Source organism: Lynx rufus, unplaced genomic scaffold (genome assembly GCF_022079265.1).
Source record: "Lynx rufus isolate CCGP_SWC_20201006 ecotype Redwood Valley unplaced genomic scaffold, mLynRuf1.p SCAF_26, whole genome shotgun sequence".
Classification (NCBI taxonomy): Eukaryota; Metazoa; Chordata; class Mammalia; order Carnivora; family Felidae; genus Lynx; species Lynx rufus.
Window position 1 is genome coordinate 10,319,241 of NW_025814841.1, and position 16,368 is coordinate 10,335,608.

At 40.3% G+C, this 16,368-nt stretch overlaps 1 protein-coding gene across 1 annotated transcript; it reads left to right on the plus strand.

Annotated features, from left to right (window-relative positions):
* Nucleotides 1–2,035: 2,035 nt before the first annotated feature.
* LOC124519064 (cytochrome b-c1 complex subunit 7) lies at nt 2,036–6,432 on the plus strand. The gene is made up of 4 exons (XM_047089018.1): nt 2,036–2,129; nt 4,263–4,334; nt 5,384–5,550; nt 6,223–6,432. Exons 1-4 carry the CDS (start codon nt 2,111–2,113, stop codon nt 6,298–6,300), a joined length of 336 nt encoding a protein of 111 aa, XP_046944974.1. The 5' UTR covers nt 2,036–2,110; the 3' UTR covers nt 6,301–6,432.
* Nucleotides 6,433–16,368: the final 9,936 nt, after the last annotated feature.

Here is a 16,368-nt window from a genome sequence, read left to right on the forward strand (position 1 = left end):
GATCAATACAAAGAAAACAAGAAGGTTCAGCTAAACAACAACTGGTCTATGGCTCAGAACCTCATTTTGCCCTTATTAAAAAACCACTCATATCAGTCAGAATAGGCCCTCATGAATAGTCCTAAAGCCTTAAATGGTTTAGAACCACAGAAAAATCTGTCTCCTACATGTCCAACTTGGGACCAAAAGAGCTGTGCTCCATATCATCTTTAGCAATAGAAGTTGATGGAACCTCCACTGTGTCTTAACTATAGCCCAATCCATGAAAGGGGAAAGGAATGTGGATTGTTTTTAAAAACTTCTCACATTTTTCTTGGCCAAAGTGTCACATGGCCATGCCTACCTTTAAGGGAGTAGAGAAGTGCAATCCTACCCATGTGCCTGGAGGAAATCAAACATATTTTTTGAATCAATACTAATGACTGCCAGCAAACATCCAGGATCTCTAGGCTCAATACCTTTAGGAGCTGGATTTTGCAACAGTCTTGGATATCTGACCTCTTGACAAGGTCTTCCTTCTCTTACTGCCTTCACCCTATAACCAGCAAGCTGAAACTTCAGGGTAATGAGGAAGGAAAAAGAGTTTAGTAGAGCACTGGTAAAGTAATGTGCCAGTGTAAAATGTATTGCATTTCTTCACATCTTTCAGACTTCACTTTGGCTAGTGTAGTCCGGGAGCAGCCCTCGTCAGTTTTTAGTGCTGCATAAGGACTGAGTAGTGTTGAGAATCTGGTGGCACAAAAGAAAAAAGGGGAAGGCAGTAAAATCTTTAGGACTGGAATGTGACCAAGACCATTAAATCTAACCTCTTGAATTTACAATGAGATGGCTTTCTATATGGTTCCAGTTCTCAGCTTAAGCCTGAAGAAAACAAAAGTAGATATTTGTGGGTACTTGCTATGGATTGAATTGTCTCTCCAGAATTCATATGTTGAAACCCTAACTCCCAAGGTGATGGCATTTGGAGACAGAGCTTTTGGAAGATAATTAAGTTTAGATGAAGTAATATGGGTGGGGCCTTCATAATGGGATTTAATGCCCTTATAATATAGGCACAAAAGAGCTTGCTTTCTCTCTGCCATGTGAGGACACAGTGAGACTGCAGTCCTGCACCACCCACAGGAAGACCATTCAACTGAAACTGTGCAGCCACCTTGATCTTGGGCTTCTAGCCTTCAGAACTGTGAGAAATACTTTTGTTTTTTAAGCTATCCAGTCTCTGGTGTTTTGTTACAGCAGTTCAAGCTGACCATGACAGTAATGCTGCTAGAGGTTCACTAGTAACTGAATCAGTCACACTAATTCTAATTGCTTTCTGTCCCAAGATTTTAATCCCTTAGACTTAACATGTTGGGGCTGAGATCTTAAGAGTATATTTCTATCTTAAAATTGTACACAAACTCTGCTATATCTCTTAGTTTTAGCATCAATTTTTGTTGTTGTTGTTCTTATCTAACCTTCCCTTCCACTAAAATGGCTTGGTGTAGATCTTAAACTGGAGAAACGGAAGTCCAGAGAAGGTTAGGGTGCCTGGATTAGTAGTGTAGTTAAGTACATGGTCCTAGAGTTAAGGAGTCCCAAAGTTTTACCTAGATACTCTGATACCAGAAGATGATCTGGATTCTTTCTAGCTCTGTGGTCTTGGACAATTTATCCAATTTTTCTGAACCTCAGTTTCCTCTCTACAATGGGGATAATGACAGTACCTACCTTAGATTTACAACTAAATGAAAGAAAATGAGAATATGCAGGTAAAAGGCTTAGCGCATTACTATGTACAAAGGGCTCAATTAATACTCCGTAAATTCTCACAGCTTGTCCATTATAGAATCCAGGCTAAAGCCCCAGTGTCCTTATTCCTTGCGTAATGTTCTTCCCACCAGGTCACATGAAATGTTCAATGGAACAGGGTGCGCAAAACGCCAGACTTACTACAGCGGCCTGACCCAAGGGAAAGAGCGCCGCCAGCAGGCGCCCGAAGTCGGCGCCAAAACTGCGCCTGCGCGGGCGTCCTTCCTCGCCTGGTGACGCGACAGGTGGCGCTTGCGCATTGTGTCCAGCGCGTCCTTCAGGACTTACCCAGCAGGCAACGCTCCAGTATCGGGTCAAAATGGCGAGCCGACCTGCGGGTAAGTTATTGGCGACCACCCTGCCAGGCATCGCCACACTCAACCTTTTATTCTTGCAGCAATTTGCTCCACTTCCTCTGCTCTAAGGGGCCAGGTGTGCGGCGATGAGAAGGTGGCGGCTCCGCTCTAGCCTAAAGGACACCTTTTCCCTCATCCCCTTGCTGTCCCCGGGCTCACCTGGAGGGTCGGGAGGTGGATCTGCTGCTGGTGAAGGTGCCCGCGGTGGCTCCACAGCCCTGCCATCCCAGCTGCCCGTGCTCGGCAGTCCTTCCGCTCGACCTTAAAAAAGTTCAAGGGCACAAGGAGATAATTAGTGCAGGATTTTCAACCAGAATGAACCGAGTGCTTGCCGTGAGTCAAGCCCTATCATGTGTGATAAATTCTCCTGCCAGTGAGACGTGAGAGATTAGTACTAGTTTCCCTTTTCTGCAGATCAGGTAACCAAGGCAGAGTGGCCGGAGGAAATAGGTCTGCAAACTCGGTTCCCAACTTCACGCTTCTCAAACGGAAATTAGGGGCAGCTGAGCTAAGGTTACAGCCAAACTTCAGATTAATCTTGGCTTATTTGGGACGGCAGCTCGATCTGTAGGTTTGGATAAATTTGTATTTACTGTAGGCACTGGCGCAAACATACCTAATGGAATAGAATACAGAAATTACCAGAGTATTTAAAACAGATCGTGAGGACCAAGTAGGATTTTCCCTCCCCAGCACTACTTTTTGCCAGTCTCTGCCCTCTGGAGGTATACATTGGAGTAGCTTTTAAAAACTATTGATCCCTTTCTCCTCGCCCCCAGCAATGGTCGAAGCTGTTAGGAAACATCAGGTTGCCCGAAAAATCCATTAATTTAAATGACACTGAACTTTTTGGTGGCGGGGAGACATTTAAGAACTCATTGTTTCATAGTTTGACAAACGTAGAAAGCACTCCACTCTATCCTGTGTTTGAGAACTAGATAGACCTACAGGTGTGTTGTAAATAAACGGAGCTAATGTGGGTAAAGCAGATAGGATAGTGCCTAGCATGCAAGTGTTCAATGGATATTAATCATTACCACCATCAATGGTAAATATGTTTACAGATAATTTGTCCTCTACAAGTATGTTTGTAGATTGTTGACTCTTTGGCACTTGTTTTTCTAGAAGCAATTTTATACATGGTGCTTAATTTTCAAGGAGACTTAACCAAAGTTCTGTAATCTGTGATATACTAAGGAGTAGGGATAAGGAGGGATTGAAATAAAAGGGAAGTTTGCTTTCGTCCCTTAGTGAGGGGCTAGCCCCAGACTAAACTTTAAAAGAAAATTTAAACATGCTCTTCCTCCCCTTCTTACCACCTCTCTCCTACGAATACGTCAGGCACTATCATGTTGCCCTTAGCCTCTACTGGGTTATCCCATCAGGCTCAGTCCTGCTAGGCTTTAACACTACTTATTTCTTCTCATCCATTTCCTTGTTGGAAAATTAGCTACTTGGGAGGAGGAAAGTGGGCTGCTTCTACCATAATCTATATTAAATGACAGGCTAATGGTATCAAAATCCTCCCAGAAATATATAGATATATATTCGGGAGATATAGATATATATAGAGAGAGGGTAGCCAAGTGAAGTAAAGGTAATGTGGAATAAAGATTTTGGAGGAAGAGGGTCATTGAGACCTGCCAGCCTATCCTGAAGTCTTATCTTCTTTTCATATAACTCCAACTCCTTTGAAAAGTTTACACTTCCTTCCTGTAATTTCTGAAACTACAAAAGGTGGAGGAGTTCCAAGTACCATTCCCACATCCTACCCCTTCAGTTCTGATGGTAACAGGTACATAAAAGGATGGGACACTTGACATGGAGAGGCTGGAGTGGTAATAAGTACCTCTATATAGATCTTTTGTACATCAGATACTTGAGTTTACCCTTTTTCCCATGACTTGCTGCCCACCTTTTTTTAACCTGTGATCACTTTTGCTCATAGATACAATAAGCAGTTTTTATCTATATAGGATATGCGATTTTAAAAGGAAATTCCTCCCAATGTTTGCATTCTCTAACAAGGTAATAAAAGTACTGGTTGCTTGCCTGTCTACATGTTCATATAGTATAATAAGTGAATCATAGCAACTAACAGTGTGACAATATCAGTTGCAGCATCAAGTCGGTGGCTGGAGGGTATTCGAAAATGGTATTACAATGCTGCAGGGTTCAATAAACTGGGTGAGTATCTGAGTTTTCTTCGGTTTTCTTGTTTTGCTTTATCTGAGAGTAGTGCTTTTGCAAGAGTTAAGATTCCCAAAAACAGTTTAACTGTACCTGTGTACATTAGAGAATTTTAAAATTAGGCCACATTTTATTGTTAAGTCATTTCCTTTTTATTATTTTGAGAAGAGAGTAATAGAATCATCTCAGATGTTTGAGATGGAAATAAATTATGTTCTTGAAATATGGTAACAGTACATTTTCCTTATACACTCCCTCTCCCAACTCCTCCACTTAGCATTTGAAAATTTAAGTTATAGGAACTTCGAAAGTAAGAGATTTTTCAAATGTTAAAATTGTCTGGCATTTTTACAATCATCTGATACCTGAACTTTTTAAAAAATTTTATAATTTGCCATGAACTTCATCTTTTTATTAATTGAAGCTTGATGGAAGTGTCATTAAATGTTACTGGTTCTTGGGGCGCCTGGGTGGCTTGGTCGGTTAAGCGTCCGACTTCAGCTCAGGTCATGATCTCACGGTCCGTGAGTTCGAGCCCCGCGTCGGGCTCTGTGCTGACCGCTCAGAGCCTGGAGCCTGTTTCAGATTCTGTGTCTCCCTCTCTCTGCCCCTCCCCTGTTCATGCTCTGTCTCTCTCTGTCTCAAAAATAAATAAACGTTAAAAAAAAAAAAAATTTAAAAAAAAAATGTTACTGGTTCTTTAGTACACTGTCATCTTAAGATTCTTTAATACCTTGATCTCAGATGTAAAGTATAAGAAAATAGACATGTGGTTTATTGATGTGTGTTTAAAAATAAAGTAGATATTTTAAATATTTTTAAAATTGTTTCAGAGGAAATGTGAGTTTTGTGGCAGTGTATTTTAAAAGGCTCTTATTTTGTTTCTATAGTATGTTTAAGAAATAACCCATTATTATGTATGAAATACATACATATTTCACCTGAGTCTTAAGTTATAAGTCATAAACATATTTACCCGTTTTTTTTTTTAAATGTCTGATTTTTGAGATGTGTGTTCAATCTGACTCTCTTGTTTTTTATCATAGGACTAATGCGAGATGATACAATATATGAGAATGATGATGTGAAAGAGGCCATAAGAAGGCTTCCTGAGAACCTTTATAATGACAGGATGTTTCGCATTAAGAGAGCACTGGACCTGACCATGAGGCACCAGATCTTGCCTAAAGAGCAGTGGACAAAATATGAGGAGGTAGCACAGCTTTTATGTATCTGACAATGTTGGCCTCCAAGGATTGAGCATTAGAAACAGAGAAACACATTCATTTGTACAGTTAGGGTTCTTAAGGTTATGTCAAAGAAATATCCTCATGGCAGTCCAGTGGGGTTAGTAGGGCAAATGTTAGCTCCATTTTAGAGATAAACACTTTGAGACTTAGAGGTGATGTGACTGTTCCAAAATCACTAAGCAAGTCTCTAATGTAGAGATCCAGGGCTGGAATCCAGATCGTGTCTCTTCCAGCCCATTGTTCTCCCTCTGCACTCTGCTTTCTGCTCAGATGAAAAAATTGGTGATATGCATGTGATCAGCCCATGGAGTGGCCCTCTAGCTCCCAGGAAGGACTCCGAAGTAAACCCTCCTCTTGAACTGCATTGAAACTAGGCAAAGGCTTGTACTCTCATCTCTTCTTCTCTGGCAGACTTTCCTCTCATAACCTATCAAAGCAACTTATTACAGTATCTTTGTGGGCTTTTACATGTTAGAAAAGCAGACCGTTTTTAGCCTGCTTCAATATATATATTTTTTAAGTTAGAAATAAAAATTAATTTTGATGGATTTCTTTTGTCGAAGACCTGTTGAGTGTTAGGGATATATCAGTGTGTGATATTGGCATATAATATTTTTCTTTTATTCATTCTTTAGGATAAATTCTACCTTGAACCATATCTGAAAGAAGTTATTCGGGAAAGAAAAGAAAGAGAAGAATGGGCAAAGAAATAATCATGGAGTTGAAATCTGTGGTTGCAGCTGCCCTCAGATATTTTTAAGAGATTGGGTAAACCCAAAATATACAATTTGGAACTATTTGAGCTGCAAATGTATTAACTTTAAATAAATGTCTATTGTAATTATTGTTGGGATGTTTGAATTCTAAACCCTATTCTGAGCAACTACTGAATTTACTTCCCTGTTACAATTCTAAGATACTTTTTAGTTAGCATTTTACTCCTTCCTGGAGCTTAAAAAAGCTACTTTAATCAGTTTTCCTCACTGAGTGGATAACTTCTTAATGTACTGAAGGATATAACATTCTTCCAAGTAGAATAGTCACCTTTGTATTGCCTTTGTAGATTAGCAGTATACTTAGAAGCCCCCTCAGGGCCTAACTCGCAGGGATGGTATAGAGCAATTTGCCTAGATCCTCCTTTGATCATGGATTTGGTCATGGCAAAGCAGTTCTCCTTTAACATACTTAATATTTTGTAAGATTTATGATTTGATTTTGCAATCCATTTGAGTTCTGTTATTGGTACAGTATCACAGATCACAGAGAAATGGTTGAGGATGTTGACAGATGCTAGTATTGGGATGTGGTTTAGTGAAGGACTATATGAGATTAGTAAAGATTTTTGTGTCAAGGTGCTTCCCTATCAGGCCCAATGAAGCAACTAAGACAAATTCTCACAACCAAGGACCATTGTTTTCAGTGATTCAGTTTCGTTCCTCTCTCACACCTTTGCAAATTAATTTGAATCTCATACGTTGCTGATGGGTGTTCTATGGATATAACCCATTTGGATAACATTTTGGCAATATGTATCAAGAACCGCAAACTTTTTCTAAATAATTCCAGTAGTGGCCACCATTATATTGAGTGATTGTGATTATTTTACATTAGACACTGTGCACTTTGTGATCATTGATCTTACCGCAATGCAGTGAGATAGGATTATTACTCCTTTACAAATTGAGAAAGGCTTACAGAGATCAAGCAACTTGTCCAAGGTCATGCATCCACAGAAATAGTGTAGGACTCCAAAACCGTGATGGAATGATACTTTATGAAAAGGATGTTTTTGCAGCACTGCTTATCAGAGTGAAAAACTGAGCAATGAAAGTTTTCAGTAATAGGACATGACTAAGCTGTGCTAAGTGGAAAAAGTATATTAAGAGAGTTTTAAAATTTAGAAACTTCGGGGCACCTGGGTGGCTCAGTCGGTTAAGCGTCTGACTTCAGCTCAGGTCATGATCTCACAGTTCCTTGGTTCAAGCCCCGTGTCAGGCTCTGTGCTGACAGCCTAGAGCCTAGAGCCTGCTTCAGATTCTGTGTCTCCCTGTCTGTGCCCCTCCCACACTCGTGTTCTGTCTCTCTCTCTCTCCAAAATAAACATTAAAAAAAAAAAAAAGTAAAAACTTGGAAACTTCTTATGATATTAAATGAAGAAAGATGTAACCAGGTGAAACAAAATCCCTGACTCTTGGTTAAGGAAAGACTGGGGAAACATTGAGATGGCAACAGTGGTTATCTTTTACTGAATAAAGGTAGTATTTCTATTTTTCCTTTTCTCTAATAGTCAATTTTTTATAACTGAACAGCAGTCACTTTTACAGTAGAAAAGGAAATCGCAGATATTTGTGTTCTTGGCACAAAAGCTGTAGGTCATAGGATCTCTTGACTTGCTTGAGCCCCCTGCCCCAGGGGCTCTTATGGGTGAAATGGTAGCTAACAATAAGACTGAACAATTTTTCTAAAACATGTTCAGGCTGAATAGGGAAGACTGGACTGAAGAACAGCAGGCAGGTTGTGCCCTTGTATTCCTTTGTCACCGGTGAATTCCTAGTACAAGCGAGGATTGAAAACCACTCAGGCAAGATCAAGATTCCCTGGGGGCTTTTAAAGATCAGGCCACACTTGGAGGAGGTTTCAACATAGTCCTGCTTCACAGAAAAAGACTAAGAAAACAGACTGTCCTGAACCCCTGTTTTTAAAACCATTTGGATTTTCCTTGACTAGGACTCTCCAGAGGCTCCTTAAGTTAAAGATCACTTTTGCAGGAGTCTATATATAATTATTCAACTAGGCAGCCAATGTGTACCTTTGCAAGGAGACCAGAGCTGAAGCATCTCAAACTGGACCCCTACAATGGTATGTGGGGAGAAGGATGGAGTGGAGGGAGGCTGAGGTACTAAGCTTAGGAACTATGTTTGCAAATGCTGTTGGTATTTAAAGCAAGCCTAAAGGCTCCCCTGAAAGATGGGGGCAAACAATTGGCCAAGGTTAAGGTGTAACAAACAGCTGGGTCATCCACCTGCTCAAGGTAGAGAATGAGGCATGACAGTAGGGTGATCTGTGACTTTGTGAGAGCTCTTTCTATAGCCAAACTGTAAGGCTTTTCTATGTCAATTACCTGATTCTTCTGAATAGAAAAGGTATGCAAAAGTTCTTAGAAAACCATGAACGCTATATCAAAGTTTTTACTGTTAATTATAATTATTAGTATTGTTCTGCTTGTTATGAGGAATAAGACAGTAGAAGGAGTATTTGGCCATTGAAAGAATAGTTGAAGGGGTGAGAATTTTGTTAATTGGTCAATGAAATACTTTCATTTGAAGAGAGGGCCTTTTTGCTACCAAAAGCTGTAGTGTTTGAAAAATCAGCATGGGCGTATCTGAAATACAGAGGCTTATCATCCTATAGACAGAATAGAGTGATTCAGAAATGACTGTGGGTTAGACTGCCCAGAGATGAGTCCATGACTCATTGTGTAACTTCAGAAATATGATTTGACCTCCTTGTGCCTCAGTTTCCTCAACTCTACAATGAGGCTAATGATGGAACCTACTTTACAAGGATATTGTGAAAATTACCTGACTTCCTTACATGTCAAGCACTTAGACTAGTTCCTGGCACATGGCTAGCACTAGGAGGCTTAGCTTCTGTGCTCCTTTAGGTGAATAGAAAGAATAAATATTCTGGGGAGATGCACTCAGCCATCAAGTCTGGTTAGCTGACTTGAGGTCCAGGTCCTGGGCACGTCTCCTCAATCTCCCCTGTGGCACTCTCATTTCTGGTCCATCTGCCTCCTTTGGCTGTCTGACCTTGAATGAAGGTACCCATTAGCCGAGATGAGGACAGATGGAATTGGTCCTGTATGACAGCTTCACTGGGATGGAGCCCAGCTAAGACTTTGCTGTCTCCTTGTTTTGCCTTTTGAGTTGAGTTTGTTTTTTTTTAAACTTTCAAAATTTCACATCCTGCTAGTTTATGTTGTACAGCGTAAAAGGTTTGGTATTTTTTATCGTTCAAAGTTTGAGGTTGATTTAAGTTTTGAATGCATAATTTCCTAGACCTTGAAGAAAGATTCCTTACTCTGAAGTGGTTTACTTTATCTTTCTGTTCTTTGCAATTCCATCCAACACCTGGCTTATGTTCACTGCTGTAGTACATCAGTCAACCTTCATGTTGCTGAGGTGTAGGAAGCAGAGTAAGGAATGGTGGGGCCTCAGGTCTCCAAATACTGACTCTGATTCGAATCCCAAACTGCACAGCAATGTTTGGTAACGTTCCCAAATGGCGTTCTCGTGGCTTGAACATCTATGTGATGCTCTATGAATGGTACCAACATGTTTTTTCTTCTTGTTGTATTTTTTTATGTTTATTTATTTATTTTGGGAGAGAGAAGGGGGCACATGCACAGGGAAGAGGAGAGGCAGAGAGAGAAGGAGAGAGAATCCCAAGCAGGCTCTGCACTGTCAGGGCAGAGCCTGAGATGGGGCTCCATCTCAAGAACCATGAGATCATGACCTAGGCCGAAATCAAGAGTCCCACACTTAACCAACTGAGCCACCCAGGCGTTCCAGAACCAACATGTTAGTGAAGGAATGTTCACAGGCAGCACCATTGCATATTTTAAAACTCTAGAATCTTACTAAAGTCCCAGGTGTAGATTTTGATAATGATTTCTTATTTACTTTAGGGGCTCCTTTTTAAGGCATTAATTCTGCACTAATTCTGACTTTCTAAAAGATTCATTAATAAAAATAAAAACTGGGCCAAAGCCCAAAGTTCCTGTAGCCATAATAATCCTTCTATATTCACAAACATGATGGGGTTTTGTTAATATAGACATCCTGTGTGTAGTGTTGAAAATACCCAAAGTACTTGGAATTTTTAAGTTAGGTGAACATAAAAACTGTACTAAGCAAAGCCGTGACAACCTGATGGATGAAGGGAATTGAGTTTACACTGAATGAGTGACATGAATTTTAGGAACTACCGGTATCAGAGATGAACACAGTTGAAGGGTGAATGAAACACAGAACTCTAGAAAATACAGGGAAAGGGTCCCTTGTTGGAATAGGTACTAAATTCTGCCACTAGGTGGCGATACACTACAACTTTACAACTTCAAGGTCCACTACACCAGTGCAATTGAAGATTTATCCATTCTGTGCCCCAACTCCCTCCCCTTCATTTTTCAGGATGACAACACCTTAGAGGTTTATGACCATCAGGAGAATTTACAACTAAGCTATATACTGATGTAATGAAATCTAATATATGCTGTGCAATGAATTATGAGATGTTATTTAGTTTCAGGATTTTATTACTTCAATCAGTTATGACCATATTTCCTTTTATATGATTGCTCACTCTTTAAACATACCAGATGACTGTATAAGGAACACCTAATAAAGTCTATAGATGTTAAAATATGAATGTTTTAATTTATTTGCCATAATTTGTTTAAATTCTGGTTATACTGTTCATATTAAAAGTCATAACATGTTAGAATCTGAGATCTCAGATTGGATGGTGCCTCCGAATTATATTTTGCTAAGAAATGTCATTGTATGTATTAGCAATTGAGCAGGGAAGAAGAATGGAATCGTTACAAGGCAGTTAATTTTTAGCATAGATTCCAGAAAGTCTGTTAACATTTGAGGGGCTTATGTATTATGACAAACTATTTAAATTGTTATTCTGGATTCTGACTATATCTCTCCTACAGTCAAAAGAATGTATTATTTGTTTTACTTTGTATTTTAATACATTTGACTATTTTTGCATAAATGCCAAAAATCTAATTTCAAAATAAATCCCTGTGAAAATTCTGGTAACACTATTCAATTGAGTCATTGCTCTGTTAATATTCTAACTATTTTAAAGAAAATTTTATACATACATATGAAAATTATATTTACAAGCCATCCCCCCACCAAGAAAGGTAATTTCTTTGGTTTACAGAAGAGTCAGTTTATAATTCCTTTCTTATGCATGCATTTAAAATGTGGTTTGCCACTAAACTGGAAACTCAGATCTGATGCCAACAATTTAGGCAAGTCATTAGCCTATATAGATTGGGGTTTCCCAGCTATAAAATGAAGGGGCTTAACTGCAAAGGCTTTAAGACATTTCAGCACCAAAACAATCTGGGTCTGTGATTTAACTTATGCACGTTATAGTTAAGAAAAAGTACTCTTGATGGAGCATCAGCTTTGTACCAGGCATTGTTCATATTTGTCTCTTTGCATCCTCTCTGCAACCCTTTGACATAGATATTATTACATCTACCGTATAGATAAAGAAATTGGGCTTGAAAAGTCATTTTACTATTGTTCATTATATAGTTAAAATTTTTTTTAAATGTTTTTTCATTTTTGAGAGAGAGAGCACGAGCAGGCGAAGGGCAGAGAGAGAAGGAGACACAGAATCTGAAGCAGGCTCCAGGCTCTGAGCTGTCAGCACAGAGCCCGACATGGGGCTTGAACCCACAAACTTCGAGATCATGACCTGAGCTGAAGTCAGATGCCCAACCTACTGAGCCACCCAGGTGACCCTAAAAATTTTTTTTTTAGTGTGTGCTTTTTATGTGTTTTATACTAGGTGGGAGCTAGGGATAGGACAGGATTTCTCAAAATTAGTACTATTGACATTTGGGGTTTAATAGTTCCTTGCTGTGTGGGCTTTCCTATACATTTTAGGACGTTTAGTAGCATCCCTGTTCCGCCATCCCCCCAGTGTGGCTACCAAAAATGTCTCCAGAACTTGCCAAATATCCCCTGGGAGACAGAAGTGTCCCCAGTTGAAAACCATCAGTATAGGGATACAAAGAGAGAAACCAAAATGGTGGAGACCGATATGTAAATAGATATATAAATATGTAAATAGATATGTAAATGTGTAAATTATCAGCAAAAATATATGTATCAGGTATTATGGAAACATGGAAGAGGGGAAACTTACTCAACCAGGAGGGTAATCAGGGAAGACCCTCTGACAGCTTAGCTGGTTCCAGAAGAGTAAGCACAGCCAGGCAGGCCAAGAAGGTGGTGGAGACTTTCCAAGCAGAGGGAAATAAAAAGGACATGCTCAGAGACACTGAAGTGCAAGGTGTATGTCTAGGGAAGAACAGGCAGTTTTGCATTAATGAAGTGGCAAATGTCAGCTGGAAGAGGTGAGATGAAACTTGGAAGGTAATTCCCTGTCGACATGCTTGGACTTTGTGAGCAGGAAAGTATTTGAAAAAATTCTGAGAAGTGAAAATTCCCAGAATTTTCAAGTTGGGTCAAGAGGGATGAATTTTAAAGTTTCTCAATATCGAACTGCCAATTTGCTTTTTGAAACTTTGTAATGATTTATACTTCTCTAAGCAATCCATTAGCACCCCTGCTTGCACTGAATGCTCCCCTTAAGAACAATCTTTGTGAACTTGGTTGGAGAGTTTCTTGCTTAAATTTGCATTTCTTGGATTGAGTAAACATTTTTCCATATGCAGTTATCAAGTTGTTTTTCCTCCTTAATCAATCTTGTTCATGTCCTTTGCCTATGCCTCTATTTTTATTTTTATAGCTTTTTCCTTATTTGTTTAGTTTTCTTCTTTGTTCCCCCCACCCCCCACCCCCCAATTTGGGTCAGTTCTTATCTATTTGTGTGAGACCTTTATGTATTTATACAGTACTCCTTTTACTTAAGTTTGTTGAGATGATGTTTTCTTATTTCATTGTTTGAATTTTGTTTGGGTTATTTTTGATGCCGTTTCAACTTTGTTCATGGTGGTTTTTGTCAAATGGAAGTTTCCAATTTTTATGTAGTACAATCTATCAGTCTTCTCCTCTGTGGTTTTGCCTTTGAGGTCATACTTTGAGAAGTCCTCCCTTTACTCCAAGGTTATATAAATATCTAGTGAGGTTTTCATCCAGTGCTTTTAGCTGTAAGAAGTACAACCATAAATCTTTAATCTCTAAGGAATTTAGGTATATGGTATGAGCAGAGCATATTTTTGAGAGATACTAGGAGGTCCAACTGGCAAGACTGGATGATCAATTACATGTGCAGAAGGTGAAGGTAGGAGGTAGAGAGGGAGGGGATCCACTGAAGGGAATGCTCTAGGGGGAATGCAGGCTGGTAATCAGCCCATTCTGTGAGCTTGTCATTCTGTAAGACTGTTTGCTGTGCTGGATATTCCAGATCCACTCTCTGTACTTCTCCATCTTGTTTTGCACTTGGGAGGCTGACCTATATGGAGTACATCAATAGACACCCTTGCCCTCTGGCTTAAGGTTGGCCAATGGAAAGTCACCTGCAGGAGAGGACAGATAAGAGACACTGGGGTTTACTTACCTGGCCCACGACCTGCTGGGCTAGGTTTGTCAGTCCCTCTCAGGATTCCTACAGCTCTCTGCCTCCCCACTCCTGTCCTTTGTTGGTTCCCCTTAACCCTGCCTGCCCTTTGTTAGTAGTCTCTTCACCGAATAGTCCTTGGTTGCAGGAATTTGACTGGGAACCGAGGACCCTGACTCAGAGCTGGGCTCCTCTCAAGAACGGTTGGGTTTTCCCGTGGGAGCACCAAGTGCCACCACTGGAACTGGATTATGGTCCGTCCCCGGAAGAGTTTACAAGCTTGCTTCTTTGAGGTTGGCCAACTCATGGCCCAGCGTCAGCCTCTAAGAGACCACACAAGTTCCTGTCGAAGGGAATGACCTTCCAAAGCCTGTCTCCTACTACTCTCACCTCTCTGCCTCTATGCCTGATGGATCTGCTTCCAATCAGAGACTTACTCTTCTACACAATTTAATTCAGGGAAATGCCAGTGCTAAAAAGATGCTGTATGACAGAAAACAGAAGGTTCACCCATCCTGACATACTGCTGCACTGTCTTTCTGGGCAAGCTCTTTCTTCTTGTTTAACTCCCTCTTCCCCAAACACACTGCAAAATTCTATCTTTAGTCTTTGTCTCCCCTGCTCCCTGTCTCCTGGGATGCCACTCACAAACCTCACCATCTCCTCTGCCTAAGTTCTAGCTTTACTTTCAGACAAAAATTAAATTCTACCTACTCAAAGTAGCCCTCCCAGATCCCAAAACACCTGACATTTCTATTTTCTTGGAATTTCTGAAGCACTGACTGCTTCAACCAATCATTTGTTATTTAAAATTTGGGGCGCCTGGGTGGCTCAATCTGTTAAGTGTCTGACTCTTGGTTTTGGCTCAGGTCCTGATCTCAGGGTTCATGGGTTTGAGCCCCACTTTGGGTTCTGCACTGACAGTGCGGAGCCTGCTTGGGATTCTCTCTCTCCCTCTCTCTCTCCCCCTCCCTTACTCATTCTCTCTCTCTCTCTCTCTCTCTCTCTCAAAATAAATAAACATGAAAAAATATTTTAAAAATAAAATTAGCTAAAACCATTTACCTAGTGTTCACTATGTGCTATTAGCAGTCTTGTTATTCCTTAAAAAACTCTTTTTTTAATGTTTGTTTACTTTTGAGAGAGAGAAAGAGAGGGAGACAGAGAATCCGAGAAGTTGGCCGCTTCACCTACGGAGCCACCCAGGTGCCCCTCCTTAAAAAACTCTTTAAACTTTTCATATGTACTCCGAGATGTTAGGTAACTGTACAAGATCACAAGAGAGAAAACTGAAATTTAAATTCTGTCTGCCTTGAAATTGCCATGCTGTCTTTTCCATATATGCCATCTCATATTTATCATCTTTACATTTACAAATTCAATTCCACTTCATACTCATCCTTTGCCTATATTTTTCTTTTTAAATTCTATCAGCCGAATGATAGAACTTTAGTTTTAAAAGTAGTGTAATCACGCCTTCTCTGGGGAGGTGACATTTGAACTACACCCTAAATATCAGAGAGGAACCACCCTGTGAAGCCACCCTGATTCTCAAGTTGAACTGTGCAGAGAATCACCAGGGAAGTTTAAAAGCAAACAAGTAACCCAAACCAAAACGACCCGATGCCTGGGAACCACCTTGGAGATTCTGACTGACCGGATTTGGATGCAGCCTGTAATGCAGGTGGTTTTAATAAGTCACTATGGCTGAGAAATACTGGTTTAGCAAAGAACATTCCCAGCAGCGAAAACAGCAAGTACAAAGGACCTGTGGTGGTAGCTAGCTGGGGGCAGCTGAGGGGAAGCTGATGGAGGCCATTGTGCTGAATCTGAGCAGAGGAGTAGAGAGTGCAAACCTGAAGTCAGAGAGGCAGGCACAGCCATCCGGTGGAGGACATTTTAGACCAGGGGAAAGAGTTCGAATTTTGTGTAAATGCAACTGGAGGCCCTGGGGGTTTTTAAGCAGAGCAGTGAACTATGATTTTAAAGCAAGTGGTATGTATAAAACAACCTCATTCTTTTTAAGGAAAGCAGAGCTCTCCAGGTTATGGGTGTCCAATAATTTATTCAACCACTTTCTCATTGATTGACATTTGGGTTGCTTCCAATGGAATGCTATTACAAATAGAGCCTCAGTGAATATCCTTCTGCACTTGTGCCTTTTTGCATTTTTATAGGATAGGGTCCAAAGGCTTAAAAAATTTAGACAGGGGACATGTTTGGTGAGGAGGGGAGAAAATCCTTTAAAACTCCCTGTCATGCAAGCAAGAGAGATCTTTTAAGCCCAAGTGTCTCAAATGCGTGGATATAGCCAGGTTTAGCAGACCATCAAGATTTTGCAACTAGCCGCTGGAGTGTCCTACAATAACACCGAAGTGTGAGAAACAAGGACACACCCAGCGTTACTGAAACGGACATTTCATTTCCCCTTAGGTTTTAATAAT

What these genes read in the sequence shown, in the direction of transcription:
- LOC124519064 (XM_047089018.1), top strand. An exon ending in TGCAGGGTTCAATAAACTGG is followed by an intron (nt 4,335 to 5,383) that starts GTGAGTATCTGA and finishes TTTTTATCATAG; the next exon opens with GACTAATGCGAGATGATACA. An exon ending in AGTGGACAAAATATGAGGAG is followed by an intron (nt 5,551 to 6,222) that starts GTAGCACAGCTT and finishes TTCATTCTTTAG; the next exon opens with GATAAATTCTACCTTGAACC.